This window comes from Pseudophryne corroboree, chromosome 11 (assembly GCF_028390025.1).
Source record: "Pseudophryne corroboree isolate aPseCor3 chromosome 11, aPseCor3.hap2, whole genome shotgun sequence".
NCBI lineage: Eukaryota > Metazoa > Chordata > Amphibia > Anura > Myobatrachidae > Pseudophryne > Pseudophryne corroboree.
Genome location: NC_086454.1, coordinates 176,056,234 through 176,072,252, shown reverse-complemented (window position 1 = coordinate 176,072,252; position 16,019 = coordinate 176,056,234). Strand labels below are relative to the sequence as shown.

Genomic DNA, 16,019 nt, shown 5'->3' with positions numbered 1-16,019 from the left:
AACAGCACCTCGGAGGCTTCAGCAGCTGTATAAGTAGCTGTGTGATGTGGGCAGTAACTGTAATACGACAAGTGTGCAGCTGAGCTTAGTCCTAAAGGTCACCTACAATTGATACAAAGTCTAAACCGTGTAAATGGACAAAGCGTTCTAATCCCCCTATCTAGTGTGTACTTGTGCCCACATATTAAGACATCAGAATTAATGAGGGAGAATCTCAACTTTAGACAGTGAGATCCAGTGAGAAATATCGTAGGCTGATCTTTGTGATACTTTCTATGTATTACAGGAAAATTACCAATAAACAATAGATGAAAAATGTAGATGGAGATAAAAAGTACCAACCAACCAGCTTCTAACTGTAATTTTTCAAACACAGCCTGTGACATGGCAGGCTGATTGGCTGGTACTTTATCTCCATCCACTTTCTCTCTTCAAGGTTAGTAAATAGATCCTTTAATGTGGAAGATGTATCTTTCCCATTAACACTTTACTCACATTACAAGTAAAAAAGCCATATAGTTTTAACAGAGAAGGAAGAAAGCTACGATAACCGTATTTCTCTCAGATGACACAAATGGGGCAGTGCAAGAGATATGTTATAAGACGTTACATTTCTCATGTTGATATATTTTCTCTACCTCATTGTAAATTTATAAGAGAAACATTAATCACTTGCAGCACTGTACAAATTAAGCCAAAAAAGGATTAAAACCACGCTGAAAGAGCTTACTATTCTGAAGAGTGCGCACACATTAGACTACTAACCCTTGTAAGTCATTCAAAATATATTACAAAGAAAAAACTATTGTCACATAAACACTAAGGAATGCATGTCAAGCTAGTAACTTGATAGCAGAAGCAACAGTCACTTAAATGTACATGCTTATTACCCAAGATAACAAAAAAAATAATAATAAAAAAAAATAGGATTTTAAACACTTACTATGAGAAAAGTATTTACCGGTAGGTATTTAAAATTCTATTTTCTCTAGCATCCATAAGGGATATTGGGGACAGAATTAGTATGATGGAGGATGTCCCAAAGCTTCTAGAACAGGCGGGAACGTGCGTAGACTGCTGCAGCACCGCCTGCCCAAAATGGGTATTCTCTTTGGCCAGGGTATCAAACTTGTAGAACTTCACAAAAGGTGTTCTTCCCCCGACCAGGTAGCCGCTCGGCACAGCTGCAGGGCAGAGACTCCACGGGCAGCCGCCCAAGAAGACCCCACTGATCTTGTAGAGTGGGCCTTCAGAGACTGTGGAACAGGTAAGGCTGCCGACACATAGGCTTGCTGAATAGTGAGCCGAAGCCAACAAGCAAAGGATTGCTTTGAAGCAGGGCAGCCCTTTATCTGTGCATCATATAGCATGAATAAGGAATACGTCTTTATGATCCTCTTGACATAGATCTTCAAGGCTCGCACAGCATCCTATGCCTCCGAAGGGGCAGAAGCACCAGAACTTGACGGAATCACATGAAGTTGATTTAAGTGGAACGCAGAGATGACCTTCGGCAGGCACTGCTGCCTAGTCCTGAGCTCCGCTCCGTCCTTGTAAAAGACCAAGTACGGACTTTTATACGATAAGGCCCCCAATTCTGAGACACATGTAGCAGAAGCCAGGAGCAGTAACATCATCATCTTCCACGTGAGGTTCTTGTCATTATGATAGTGTTTTGACTTCACAGGTTTCCTGGCTTGCACAATAGTGGCAATGACCTTTTTGGAAAGTCCCTTGTGAGCTAGGATGTTCCGCTCAACTTCCATGCCGTCAATCGAAACCGCCGTAAGTCTGGGTAGATGAACGGTCCTTGTTGAAGATCTCTTCTGAGTGGTAGAGGCCAAGGGTCTTCGACGGACATGTCCAGAAGTTCCGCGTACCACGCTCTCCGGGGCCAATCCAGGGCAAGCAGAATTGCTTGTACTCCTTGATGCTGGATCCTCTTAAGCACCTTTGGGATCAACGGAATTGGAGGAAATACGTAGACCAGCTGGTAAGGCCAATAAGACGGCAGTGCATCCACTGCGCATGCCTGAGGGTCTCTGTTTCGCTAGCAATAGCAGTGAAGTTTCTTGTTGAGGAGAGACGCCATCATGTCGATCTGGGGGCAACCCCACCGGTCGATGATCTGTTTAAACACCTGAGGATGTAGGCCCCACTTTCCTGGGTGGAGATCGTGGCGACTCTTGAAGTCACTTCCCAGTTGTCTACTCCCGGAATGAAGATTGCAGACAGTGCTATTGCATTTTTTTTTCTGCTCAGAGGAGTATTCTTGATACTTCTCGCATGTAGGCCCTGCTTTTTGTCCCTCCTTGTCGATTGCCATGGCGTTGTCCGACTAGACCTGGATTGCCTAACCCAGGAGCAGAATGGAGGCCTGAATCAGAGCATTGTAGATGGCCCAAAGTTCCAGGATGTTGATTGGAAGTAGGGCCCCTTGGGTAACAGCCCCCACCACCTCAGACTCACATCCGTCGTGAGGAGGATCCAATCCTGAATCCCGAAGCATCGACCTTCTTTGAGATTGGAAGACTGCAGCCACCACAGGAGTGAAATCCTGGCCTGGAGTGACCGTTGAATCATCCGATGCATCTGAAGATGGGAACCGGACCACTTGTTCAGGATGTTCAATTTAAAGGGTCTGGCATGAAACCTTCCATACTGAATTGAATCATACGAGGCTACCATCTTTCCCAACAATCTTATGCAAATATGAATGGAAACTCGAGTCGGTCAGAGAACCATGCAAACCATTTCCTGGAGAGTTCTCACTTTATCCTCTGGGAGGAACACTTTCTGCGCTACAGTATCCAGTAGCATTCCCAGAAACAGGAGCCGCTGAGATGGCTCCAGGTGGGACTTCTGCAGATTGAGGATCCACTCGTGGTGTGACAGAAGTTGGATAGTGCAATCTATATGGAGCAGTAGGAGCTCCCTGGAACTCGCTTTCATCAGGAGATCGTCCAGGTAAGGGACCAGGTTGACCCCCTGGACCCTGAGCTGGAACATTATTTCCGCCATCACCTTCGTGAACACCCTCGGAGCTGTAGACAGGCCAAAGGTTAACGCCTGTAACTGGTAGTGATCGTTCAGCAGGGAGAACCTCAGATAGGCCTGATGAGGAGACTAAATTGGGATATGGAGGTAGGCGTCCTCGATATCCAGGGACACGAGGAATTCCTGGCCTGCGATCACTGCTCTCAAAGATTCCATCTTGAACTTGAAAACCATTAGGTAAGGATTCAAGGACTTCAGATTCAAAATTGGCCTCACAGACCCGTCTGGTTTTGGTACAACGAACAGACTGGAGTAGTAACCTTGTCCTTGCTGTTGCAGGGGTACTGGAACAAGGACTTGGGACTGGACCAACTTGGTAATCTTGATTTGAAAAATCGTGTGGGAGGAGCACCGTCGAACTCCAGCTTGTAACCCTGATAAATAAGGTCCCTTACCCAGGCGTCCTGGCAGGAACTTTCCCAGATGTGACTGAAGTGACTTAACCGGGCTCCCACCTAGAGATCCTCCCGGGAACGGCAGGCACTGTTTCTGCAGAAGCTGAACTGGTGCTCTGTTCTTGAGAGCCAGCAATGGCTGGTTTCTTAAGTTTACCCCTGGTGCCTCTAGCTGCATTTGATGCACCTCTGGCCCTAGATCGAAATCTGGTGGACCAAAAGGACTGAGTAGACGGTCCCGGGTAGGCAAGTCTAGCAGGCGGAGCCCCCAAGGGAAGAAATGCTGGATTTCCCATCAGTAACTTTGGAGATCCATGCGTCCAATTCGCCTCTGAAGAGCCATTCACCTGTAAAGGGTAGAGATTCCAAATTGCGTTTGGAGTCAGCAATCCACTGACGCAACCATATGGCTCTGTGTGCTGACACAGCCATAGCAGTGGTCCTAGCATTAATATTGCCAATCTCTTTTAGGGAGTCACAGAGGACTCTTGCTGTGTCCTGAATGTGTTTTAGGAAAGTTACCGTAGTAACCAGGGTCATGTCATTCGAAAGACACTCCTGAATTTGAGTAGCCCAGGAGTGAATTGCATGCGTCAACCAGCAACCTGCAATAACCGGTCTTTGAGATATACCTGCAGCAATGTAGATAGATTTCAGTTTGGTCTCAATTTTTCTATCCCCCGTGTCCTTTACTTTAAAGGAGCCCGGAGCCGGGAACACCGCCTTCTTAAAGAGGCAAGAGACAGACGTCTACAGCCGGAGATTCTTCCCAGAACTTTCTGCCCTGCAAAAACCATTTTGACACCTGATATATCTTATCTGGATTTTTCCAGGCTATCTTAAATAAATAATCTAATTCTTTAGAATCAGTAAAGGTGACAGTCAGTTTGTCTTGAAGGAGAAAAAAACGACTGCCGATTTGCAGCGTCCTCTAGGGGGTGCTTTAACACGTACCTTATACCTAAAATGAGGGGTTCAATACCCTGTGTAGGAGTGAAATCCACATCATCCCCATCATACTGTATATCATCATCAGTATCTGATAGAAGTGCAGGTAAAGCACGTTTTAGTGGACCTGCAGCAGATATGGGATGATGGGGAATATCAGCCCGGGCAGCCAGATCTGCTACTGCTAGTTGCAGTTCTTGTGTTTTGTGGGCATTTGCAGTGAGCTGAGATGATTTATCAGACATCACAGTTTTGATTGCACCCAGCCATGAAGGCTTGTGACCCTCCCCCACATTCTCCTCAACATTTTGTGAGGACTGACTACACTGTTCACCTGCAATGGAACCAGATGAGTGGGGGGAGAATCTGGTGTTACAGACACTGCATAAGTTGTGTATTACCATGGTGAAAAGCAACACACAACATAACACATACAACACAGACAGTTACATTGCAAGCCTGCCCTACTGTATGCGAGAGGAGAAACGGACGAAAAGAAGGCACCAGCACACCCACGCCAGAGAGACCCAGGGAGGCTGTCAGCGTTTAGTTCAGTGAAACACTATGGGGGGGGGAGGGGGAGTCATTCCGACCCGTTCGAACGCTGTGGTTCATCGCATGCACGGAGGACGCAATGTGCAGGCACGGCTTTGCTCAGCGACAGCAGTCGCTGGGCAACGACTCCGGGAACGAAAAAAGCGGTCGCAGCGCGGACAACAAGAAGATTGGCAGACGGGAGGCAGATCGGGGCATCTACTCACCGTTTTCCGGGCGTGGAGATCCGAACGCAGGCGTTCGGAGGGCGTACGTCAATTCTGGGACCTTCATCGTTGGATTCATCGCACAGGGTAAGTAACTGCAGTGCTAGTCTTCTTTTACACAAAACTTTTTTAGCATAACAGGGCTGCACAAGCGATTGCAGCCTAGCTATGCTAAAATACACTCCCCCATAGGTGGCATCTAGTTGATCTCACGAGCAGCAAAAAGTTGTTACGTGCGATCAACTGTTTGTTTTAAAAACCCAAATTTTCCCTTTAGGAATGTGTAATGTGCACAATTTTAGCGGCTCTCCCCCAAGCTACACCCTGTACCAGTGATCCAGCGTGCGTCAGCGTCTGGTGGAGCTGTGTGAGGCTGCTGCTGTATGTGCAGAGGAAGGCACCAAAATGCAGCTGAGCCCGCTCTGATGTAGCTCCGCCCCCCTTCATGGCACCAGAGCTACTGAAGATTTTATACTGACAATGTCTCCAAACATGCTTAAAACTTCACATAAATGCTCAGTTAAGCCCACCGCTAGCCAGTTTTCACTGGGGCAATAGCGGATTCCCCCCAGGAGAAACCTGTATGCCTCACCTGTGTTATAGCCATGCCATGAACCGGGGGACCCACCTAGCGGGCCCCCCGGTGTATACTCACCACTGATGTTCACCTACAAGCATCTGTTAGGGGTGTGCGGCGTGCTGCGGTTCCAAGAGCCAAGGCGCAGCGCCCCGCTGAACAAACAACCCCTCAGGACGGTGGTCCTGCAGCGGGGGAAGCGGCTCTGCACCTCACAAGGCCAGTGACCGTCCCCAACTCCCACGGCGCAGGTATGCTGGAGCCCAAACAGCATACCGAAAGAAATAAAAGTTTAAAAGAAATTGAAGAAACACTCTGGAGCTAGCAGAGTGTGCATCCTCTCCTGAGGGCACTTTTTTCTAAACTGCCTGTAGGAGGGGGCATAGAGGAGAGGAGCCAGCACATCCAGTGGAAGAAAATGAAAGTGCACTGGCTCCTTTGGACCCGTCTGCACCCCATCGTACTAATGTGTACCCAATATACCTTATGGATCCTATCCGTTTGATAGATATACAGTGTCTAGTTAGACAGTCAATAGATAGACACCATATATTAGACAGACATTAGGTCGACAGGGTCAAAAGATCGACAGGGTCAAAAGGTCGACATGGAAAAGGGCGACAGGTCAAAAGGTCGACAGGGTCAAAAGGTTGACATGAAAATGGTCGACATAAAAAAGATAGACAAATGTTTTTTTTTAAATGTAACATGTTTTTGGATTATTTCATACTTTCTCTATCCATGTCGGCATAGAGTTGGTTATAAACCTTGTGGCGAGCGCAGCGAGCCACCGTGCCCGAAGCGTGGCGAGCCCCGCGAGGGTATGCCTTTCTACAATTGGGGGTCCTAGATGACAAAACTATCCACACAAACCACAAAAATGCAAAAAACATGGTGTCTACCTTTTCCATGTCGACCTTTTGACCCTGTCGACCTAATGTCCATCTAACATATGGTGTCTATCTATTGACTGTCTAACTAGACACTATCTATCTTTCATACCGGAACCCTTATGGATGCTAGAGAAATACTCAATTTCTCCTATATGCTGGAATTAAGAGCACAGGGAAAGGGGCAAAATGCTATCGTATTGCTATTGATGTGAATGCCTGGACCAGCCTATTATTTCCCACATTACAGGTTGAGTATCCTTTATCCAAATCCCAAATTTTTGGTTCCCCCTACTGAGATAGATATAGACATACATACATACATACATACATACATACATACGTACGTCTATGGCATCATACTGTATAAAGACATGGTACAACTTTTATTTTCCCAGTTTCTCTTCCCCCTTATTTCCTTACAACGAACTTAAAATTGAATGAGATTAAAGGCTAAGAAGAAATCTTTCTTTCAAGAGCATTAAATCTTGGGGCTTGGGTCTACTTGGGCTCTTATGATGAACTCAATGGAGCAGATGTATTAACCTGGAGAAGGCATAAGGAAGTGATAAACCAGTGATATGTGCAAGGTGATAAAGACACCAGCCAAACAGATCCTAACTGTTAATTTATATATTGAAACTGATTGGCTGGTGCATTTATCACCTTGCACATATCACTGGTTTATCACTTCCTTATGCCTTCTACAGGTTAATACATCTGCCCCAAAGTTTGAAAAGAAACATGTAAATAAAGGGTGGCAATGGCAAATGTATACTGTAACACTGTAGGGGTGCAAGGTGCCTTTTCCTGGGGAATATGGCAGCACGCAGCTGAGGAACAACACAAGTCCAGTTTCTGGTACAACTGACCCCGGCCAGTTTTATTGAAACAGAAAATAAAACAAACCCCAAAATAAAAATACCTTGCCTGTCCGGCACTAACTAAACATAAGATGTTCCTAACTGTCACTAAACAAAACACAGAGTTCTTCAGTACATACTGTATAGCTTACTTGCATCAGAAAGCGTGTCTCTCACACACAGATCCTGCAGCCTTCCCAGGCAGTCTGCCCATACTAATCAGGTTAGAAACACTATATCACTCTTACACAGCTGAAACCCCGATTAGCCCTCTGTGAGGCCAAAGACCCGAACTGGGCCCAATGTCTAGAACTCGCCTTATCTCTCTCTCAGAGCCTTTACCCAGCTTTTACAGCAAACTGAAAAGGTTCAGACAAAACAAAAAGCATTTTTCCTAGAAGTTAACATTTTCTAAAACATGTAAGACAAGAACCTGGGACAAATATACCTGCCCTCAAACACTATCCCAGTGTTCTTGTCACATATCCCCCTCCCCTGTTTCGACCTAGGGGCCGGAACACTTGTAGCCCCCAAACAGAAGATGCGAGACAATGCATCTGCGTTGGCCAATTGTGTTCCCGGTCTATGTTCGACAGTAAACTTAAAGTCCTGCAACGCTAGAAACCATCTAGTTACACGAGCATTCTTGCCTCTATTTACATACATCCATTTTAAAGGGGCATGGTCTGTCACTAGTCTGAATTGTCTACCCAAGAGGTAATATCTCAAGGTATCTAGTGCCCACTTAATGGCCAAAGCCTCCTTTTCCACAATGGCATACCTTTTTTCATGCTCATTGAGTTTCCTACTCAAATAAATGATAGGGTGTTCGTCCCCATCTCTGGTTTGGGACAGCACAGCACCTATCCCTACCTCTGAGGCATCTGTCTGTACCACAAATTCTTTTGAAAAATCTGGTGTTATCAACACCGGTTGTGAACACAAAGCCACTTTTAACGCTTGGAACGCCTTTTCTGCATCAGGGTTCCATTTCACCACATTTGACTGCTTCCCTTTGGTAAGGTCTGACAACGGCACCGCTGTGGTCGCAAAATTAGGAATAAACCGTATATAGTACCCAGTAATTCCCAAAAAAGCCCTTACCTGTTTTTTATTCACTGGACGAGGCCAGTTTTGAATAGCATCAACTTTATTCAATTGGGGCCTAATCAGACCTCTGCCTATGGTGAAGCCCAAGTATTTGACCTCCTCCATTGCGAGGCAGCACTTCTTTGGGTTAGCAGTTAACCCTGCCTCTCTGATTGAGTCCAGTACTGCTTGTACTTTAACCAAATGTGACCCCCAGTCTGTACTGTGAATTACCACATCATCCAAATAGGCAGCTGCATATTTTCTATGGGGCCTCAAAATTTTATCCATCGCCCGTTGAAAGGTTGCTGGAGCCCCATGCAACCCAAAGGGTAACATCTTATACTGGTACAGCCCCTCCGGAACCGAAAAGGCTGTTTTTTCTTTGGCGCTATCAGATAAAGGTATTTGCCAGTAACCTTTGGTCAGGTCCAATGTGGTGAGAAACCTGGCTGTTCCCAGCCTTTCTACAAGCTCATCCACACGGGGCATGGGGTATGCGTCAAACTTGGACACCTCATTTAACTTACGAAAGTCATTACAGAAGCGTATGCTACCGTCGGGCTTCGGGATGAGCACTATGGGACTGGACCACTCACTGTTAGACTCCTCTATGACTCCAAGTTCTAACATGGTTTTAACTTCCTTAGAAATAGCTTCTCGCTGAGCTTCAGGAATCCTATATGGCTTTAAATGAACCCTGACCCCTGGTTCTGTGACAATGTTATGTTTTATTATGGTCGTTCGGCCAGGCAGCTCTGAAAATACCTCCCTATTTTGGATGAGAAATTCTTTAACCTGATTGTTCTGATCAGCTGATAATGTCTCTGACACCTTCACTGCGGGAAGCAACCGGGGTGAAGACACCGAAGGGCAAGGCTCCGCTGACAGAGACAACCTATCTTTCCAGGGTTTGATTAAGTTAACATGGTAGATCTGTTCGGGTTTTCTCTTTCCCGGCTGGTATACTTTGTAATTAACCTCATTCACTTTTTCCCTAATCTCAAATGGACCCTGCCATTTAGCTAGGAATTTGCTTTCCACAGTGGGTACCAAAACAAGAACTCTATCTCCAGGAGCAAATTCCCGTATCTTGGCACTCCGGTTATAGACCCTCTGTTGAGCACTTTGGGCCTGTTCCATGTGCTCTCTGACAACAGGTACCACGGCTGCAATCCTATCCTGCATTTGTGTTACATGCTCAATAACGCTTCTATAAGGAGTGGGCTGTCCTTCCCACGTCTCTTTGGCAACATCCAACAGCCCTCTGGGGTGTCTACCATACAACAGATCAAATGGAGAAAACCCCGTAGAGGACTGAGGAACTTCTCTGATGGCCATTAACAAGTAGGGCAACAAACAATCCCAGTTTTTCCCATCTCTCTCAACAACCTTTTTTAACATACTTTTTAATGTTTTATTAAACCTTTCCACCAACCCGTCAGTTTGGGGATGGTAGATGGACGTCCTGAGGTGAGTGACCTTAAATAACTTGCACAATTCTTTCATGATCCTTGACATAAATGGAGTACCTTGGTCAGTCAAAATTTCTTTTGGTATTCCCACTCTACTAAATACCTGCACCAGCTCCCTAGCTATCGCCTTGGTTGTGATAGTGCGTAAAGGGACAGCCTCAGGATATCGAGTGGCATAGTCCATAATTACCAGGATATACTGATGGCCCCGAGCAGACTTTAACAAGGGCCCCACGAGATCCATGGCTATTCTGTCAAACGGGACCTCTATAATAGGCATGGGAACTAGTGGGCTCCTGAAATGGGGTCTAGGGGCATGATACTGGCATTCAGGACAGGAAGAACAATATTCAGACACTTCTTTATAAACCCCTGGCCAAAAGAACCTTTGTAAAACTCTTTCAGTGGTTTTTTCTGCCCCTAAATGTCCTGCGGTAACGTGACTATGAGCTAAATCTAGTACCGTTCTCCGATAAGGCTGGGGAACTACCAGCTGTTCCACCACATCCTCACCCCTTTTGACAATGTGGTACAAGAGCTCATTACAGATGGCCATGTGGGGATACGTAACCCTGTCACCTGGTACCACAGGTTCCCCATTAACAATCTTAACATTCTCTCTAGCCTTTATTAAGGTAGGATCCTTTAACTGTTCAGACGCAAACAGATCCTTCTTTACCTCCAGGTCAGGCACGCTTTCAGTTCTAACTACTATGTCTCTGTTCCCGGCAAGAGGGTCCTCACTGGACTCCCCATCTGTCACTTCCCCAGCCAAACTAGCAAAAGGCAAAGGGCCAGAAAGTTCCGAAGACCCACGTACATCCAAAAAATCACCGGTATTATCAACTGGCTTTTTACTTCTCACATCTGTTGATAACCGTGATTCCCACAGTTTCCAAAAATGAGGAAAATCCCTCCCTATTATGGCCTCATGCACCAAGGTAGGGACCAGTCCCACTTTAACCATTGCTGACCCACAACAAGTTTCTATATTCACCTCAGCAGTGGCATAATATTGGGTATCCCCATGTATGCAAGTTACCCCAATAGGTATTTGCTGGACCTTTAAGGGGTTCACTAACCCAGCTTTCACGAGGGTAACTAAACTTCCTGAATCTAGCAAGGCCTCTACCCGGTTACCTTCTAAGAACACATCACACATTTGTTTTTCCAGCTCAGGTGAAGGTACCACAGTACAGGCTAACCTAGCAAAGAAAGACATTCTGCGACATTCAAAGGCAGCATCACATTGCATGGGTTCTTGCGTGACTGGGCAATTGGCAATAACATGACCTGGCATACCACACCTAAAACATTTAACCACACGATTATCAACCCATTTGGGCAGCATAGACCGTTCTAGCCCCATTGGCCTGTTTCCAGGGCCAGTGTTTACAGTCTCTCCAGCCTTGCGTTCTCTTAACCGCCCAGCAACGTTTTCCCACGGAACAGTCTTACCAGTCTTTACTGAAGGGCGCTGTCGAGGATCTATGGGTTGCTGGGTGGTCATCAGTAGTTCCTCTGCTGCCAAATACCTCTCTACCATGTCCACTAATTGGTCAGCAGTACCCGGGTTTCCATGGCTCACCCACTTGCGCAGGACCATGGGCAAAGATCTCAAGTAGCGGTCCATGACGACTCTTTCCACCATCTGGGGACCAGTTAATGTCTCTGGCTGCAGCCATTTTTTTGTTAGCTGAATAAGGTCGTGCATCTGGGAGCGCGGAGGCTTCTCCATGGCGTACAGCCAACGGTGCACCCGTTGCGCTCGTACTGACAGCGTGACTCCCAGGCGGGTCAGGATCTCAGTCTTTAGTTTATCATAGTCCCGAGCCTCAGCAGGGCTTAAATCAAAGTAAGCTTTTTGGGGCTCACCTGACAGGAAAGGTGCCAGCAGACTGGCCCACTGTGCTTTCGGCCAGTTCTCACGCTCGGCAGTCCTTTCAAACGTGGTCAGATAGGCCTCCACATCATCAGCCTCTGTCATTTTCTGCAGGAAGTGACTGGCCCGTATAGAACTAGAGCTGGTCGGAGCACTGACGGCCACATCTCCAACCCGAGCTGCAAGTCTCTGCACCACTTCTGCTAAGGCCTCTCTATCCTGACGCTGTAGTCTCCAATTTTCCTCCATTGCCACCTGCTGCTGTCGGTTGGCCTCCTGCTGAGCCGCTGTAGCTTGCAGCAAGGCTTTAAGCAGATCCTCCATGTCAACAGATTTTTCAGGTGGCTTTGCAGCTGCTTTCACCCAGGACATATATCAAACCCTCAGGGGTGAGTCTCAGTAACTTCACACTGGGCTGTATCTGCATAAACCACCGTTTTCTGCAGGCCTCACAAAGCTGCTGCTTTCACTTATGCGCAGAACGGCCTGCTCGCATTCTCCACCAAGTTGTAACACTGTAGGGGTGCAAGGTGCCTTTTCCTGGGGAATATGGCAGCACGCAGCTGAGGAACAACACAAGTCCAGTTTCTGGTACAACTGACCCCGGCCAGTTTTATTGAAACAGAAAATAAAACAAACCCCAAAATAAAAATACCTTGCCTGTCCGGCACTAACTAAACATAAGATGTTCCTAACTGTCACTAAACAAAACACAGAGTTCTTCAGTACATACTGTATAGCTTACTTGCATCAGAAAGCGTGTCTCTCACACACAGATCCTGCAGCCTTCCCAGGCAGTCTGCCCATACTAATCAGGTTAGAAACACTATATCACTCTTACACAGCTGAAACCCTGATTAGCCCTCTGTGAGGCCAAAGACCCGAACTGGGCCCAATGTCTAGAACTCGCCTTATCTCTCTCTCAGAGCCTTTACCCAGCTTTTACAGCAAACTGAAAAGGTTCAGACAAAACAAAAAGCATTTTTCCTAGAAGTTAACATTTTCTAAAACATGTAAGACAAGAACCTGGGACAAATATACCTGCCCTCAAACACTATCCCAGTGTTCTTGTCACAATACATACATACAAACAAACCTTTTTTTCTATACAAGACATGGCAGAATGAGAGTGGGAACACACGGTGTAGGACTAATTCCGATCCTGCATGTAACAATGTAGTTGATTGGAAAATCACATCTTTAGCAGAGGGCTTGTGATATTCTAGTTTCAATCACCCAATAAAGAATACAGAAAAAAACATCACCATGCTAGCTATAACGGATATGCATGGCTGCAGGGTTGATTCTATTTTGGAGTGGGAGAAGGGACCTTCTGACGTATCTAGGGGAGGAGACACGTCACCAGGGGGAGGAGCTACGGGCGAACAGGGTACCCGAAAAGTACGCTCGCCACGCTTTGGGCTCGGTGGCTCGTTCCGCTCCGCGTCGCTCGCCACCTGATTACTAAAGGTAATAGTTGGTGGCGTGGATAGTAGAGGAACTATCCAGCTGGCCTAGCTCCTCCCCCTTGTATTGTGACTCCTCCCCCAGACGGAAAAGGTCCCTTAGCCCACTTGATTCTAGCATCTACCATGGCTGCAGACCTGAACATATCATAGGAATAAAATTAAAACACCAATGCCCGCCTTCCCTGGATCCGCCACTGGTCAGATATACAGAATTTCTGAGACATAATGTGAGTATCTAACAGAAACAAACCAGAGCTCTCCTCCTCAGAGTCAGACTGACTAGCGCTGTCTTCCCCATCACTGTCCACCTCTTCCTGTCCATTCATCTCTGCAGAGGAATCTGCTTCAGCATCCATTGTGGAGGATGTTGTTCTAGAACGAGAGAGGGAAAGAAATGTGATATAGTACACTGATGATTGATGCAGTGAATACTTATCTTGTATCCTTTAGAATGTAAGCTCTCACGAGCAGGGCCCTCTTCCCTCATGTGCTTATCCCTATAAATTGTAAGCTTGCGAGCAGGGCCTTTCTACCTCTATGTCTGTCTGTTTTTACCCAGTTTTGTTCTATTACTGTTGTTCTAATTGTAAAGCGCAACGGAATATGCTGCTCTATATAAGAAACTGTTAATAAATAAATAAATCCTTGGTCTTACTTTAATAATCTTCAACTGCACCAAATCCATCAGTCTTCTGCCACCTGATACTTATTCCAGTGTCATCTACTGATGTAACTATGTTTATTTACCCTGTACTTGTCCTATACTGTCATCAACTGTAAGTTGCTGTTTTCCTGTTTGATTATTTGTTTATGTATTCTGTAATTGGGGCGCTGCGGAACCCTTGTGGCGCCATATAAATAAAGGATAATAATAATAATAATAATAATAATAATAATAATAATAATAATAATAATAAGTGTAGTACTATCAACCGAGCTATAGGCAACCGGATACACATCAGGGCTGCTGCACAGGGCAACTCATTAACATACAGAAATTATGCAAACTACTCCTAATTCTAGTAATACATTAAAACAACAGATTTAAATTAAAATTAAGACATGCATTTCAGGCATTTGGGGAAAAAAAAAAAAAAAAAGTGTTACAAGCTATAAAAAATAAATAAATAAAATCTGACTACAAAGCAGGTAGCCACAGCTGAAGGCATTAAGGGTTTTGTCTATCAATGACCTAGCCCATAGGTTCTCAAACTCGGTCCTCAGGACCCCACACAGTGCATGTTTTGCAGATCTCCTCACAGAATTGCAAGTGAAATAATTACCTCCACCTGTGGACCTTTTAAAATGTGCCAATGAGTAATTAATATACCTGTGCACCTCCTGGGTTACCTGCAAAACATGCGCTGTGTGGGGTCCTGAGGACCGAGTTTGAGAACCTGTGACCTAGCCGATTCCTCCATGCCTCCTTACCCTTAAACTAACCCTAAAGGACACACTGGATGGGCCATGTGGTTCTTATCTGCTGTCAAATTCTACATTTCTATGTGGTGGTGCTATCTGTATGCCATTATACAAAAATCATGTAGTTCCAAATATTAATAAAGAAGATACTGTAGTACAGCAGATATCATGCAGACATGCTTACTTACATATATTAGACCACTATAAAGTTTCCCTACTTTAATCACATAAAAATATACAAAGACATAAGCTGTTACAATCAAGTGTACAATCGCAGCACAGCCAAATCTCCACTGTGAAACATAAATCATACTTTATATCAAATTACTAGGCATGTTGTAAAAGGTTCCTCTGCATGACAAGAAACCCAATACACCATTATATGATCTCCCAAATGCCCCTCTCCAGGCGGGACAGAATGTTCTGGACTTCCTTCTTACTGTATGATTGCCATCACCTGTGCTGAAACACTTTTCTTATCCATTAACCTGTTCACAACAGGTGCCAGCAATCACATATGAAGAAGAAAGTCCAATAGCAGAGCATTCTGTCCCTCCTCAGAGAGGGTCATGTTGGGAGGATATATAATGCACACGCACTATATAGTATGCAATCACTGCCATAGTGTAGAACACTTCCACACAAGTTGCACTTATATTTGCAGTATGCCAAACACACAGATTCCTCCACCAACAGGAACCTCTATTATACCCCAGCATCAGCAACAAAGTACATTAACTCTTTGACGACCGCTATCTCCCGCCTCCCGGTGCCCCGGCTCAGCTCATTCACTTTTGTTTGTTTTCCCTCTTTCGCTTCCTCCACTTCGTATGATGACGCCGTAGGACCTCCCACCAATAGAGCAGAACTGACAGACGAGAGCGGGGCCAATCAGAAGTTAAAATACTAGCTAAACAGCCGCTAGGGGCGGGAAAACTACCATAGAAACTGTTGCTAGATCAACAGTCCGACCAATCAGATTCTTCGTAGTGATAGAGTTAGAGAAAAGCGGACAGACTGGAAGTCAAGAGACATAGTTGAGCGGGGCATTGTGGGATCAACTACTGTAGTCCAGTCCGCCTGTGCATTGGTTGCAGAGATCATACTGATGTGATATTGGTGCTTATATAATACATTATACTTACATACCAGCTGTCCCAAATTTCCAAGGAACGATCGAGGTTTTATTGC

At 45.6% G+C, this 16,019-nt stretch overlaps 1 protein-coding gene across 6 annotated transcripts in view; it reads right to left on the bottom strand.

Moving 5' to 3' along the window:
- Positions 1–15,690, bottom strand: part of BRMS1 (BRMS1 transcriptional repressor and anoikis regulator) — a 139,545-nt gene extending 123,855 nt beyond the window's left edge. Inside the window, exons 1-2 of one of the 6 annotated variants that reach the window (XM_063945107.1) lie at positions 15,540–15,690; positions 13,657–13,778 (exon numbers count right to left, since the gene is read on the bottom strand). In XM_063945107.1, the coding sequence (XP_063801177.1) occupies positions 13,657–13,778; positions 15,540–15,547 (130 nt within the window). In that variant the 5' untranslated portion in view covers positions 15,548–15,690. Of the gene's footprint in view, positions 1–13,656; positions 13,779–15,141; positions 15,263–15,539 lie in introns of those variants that run through there. The other 5 variants (XM_063945108.1, XM_063945111.1, XM_063945112.1 and 2 more) reach the window with 5 other exon arrangements.
- Positions 15,691–16,019: the final 329 nt, after the last annotated feature.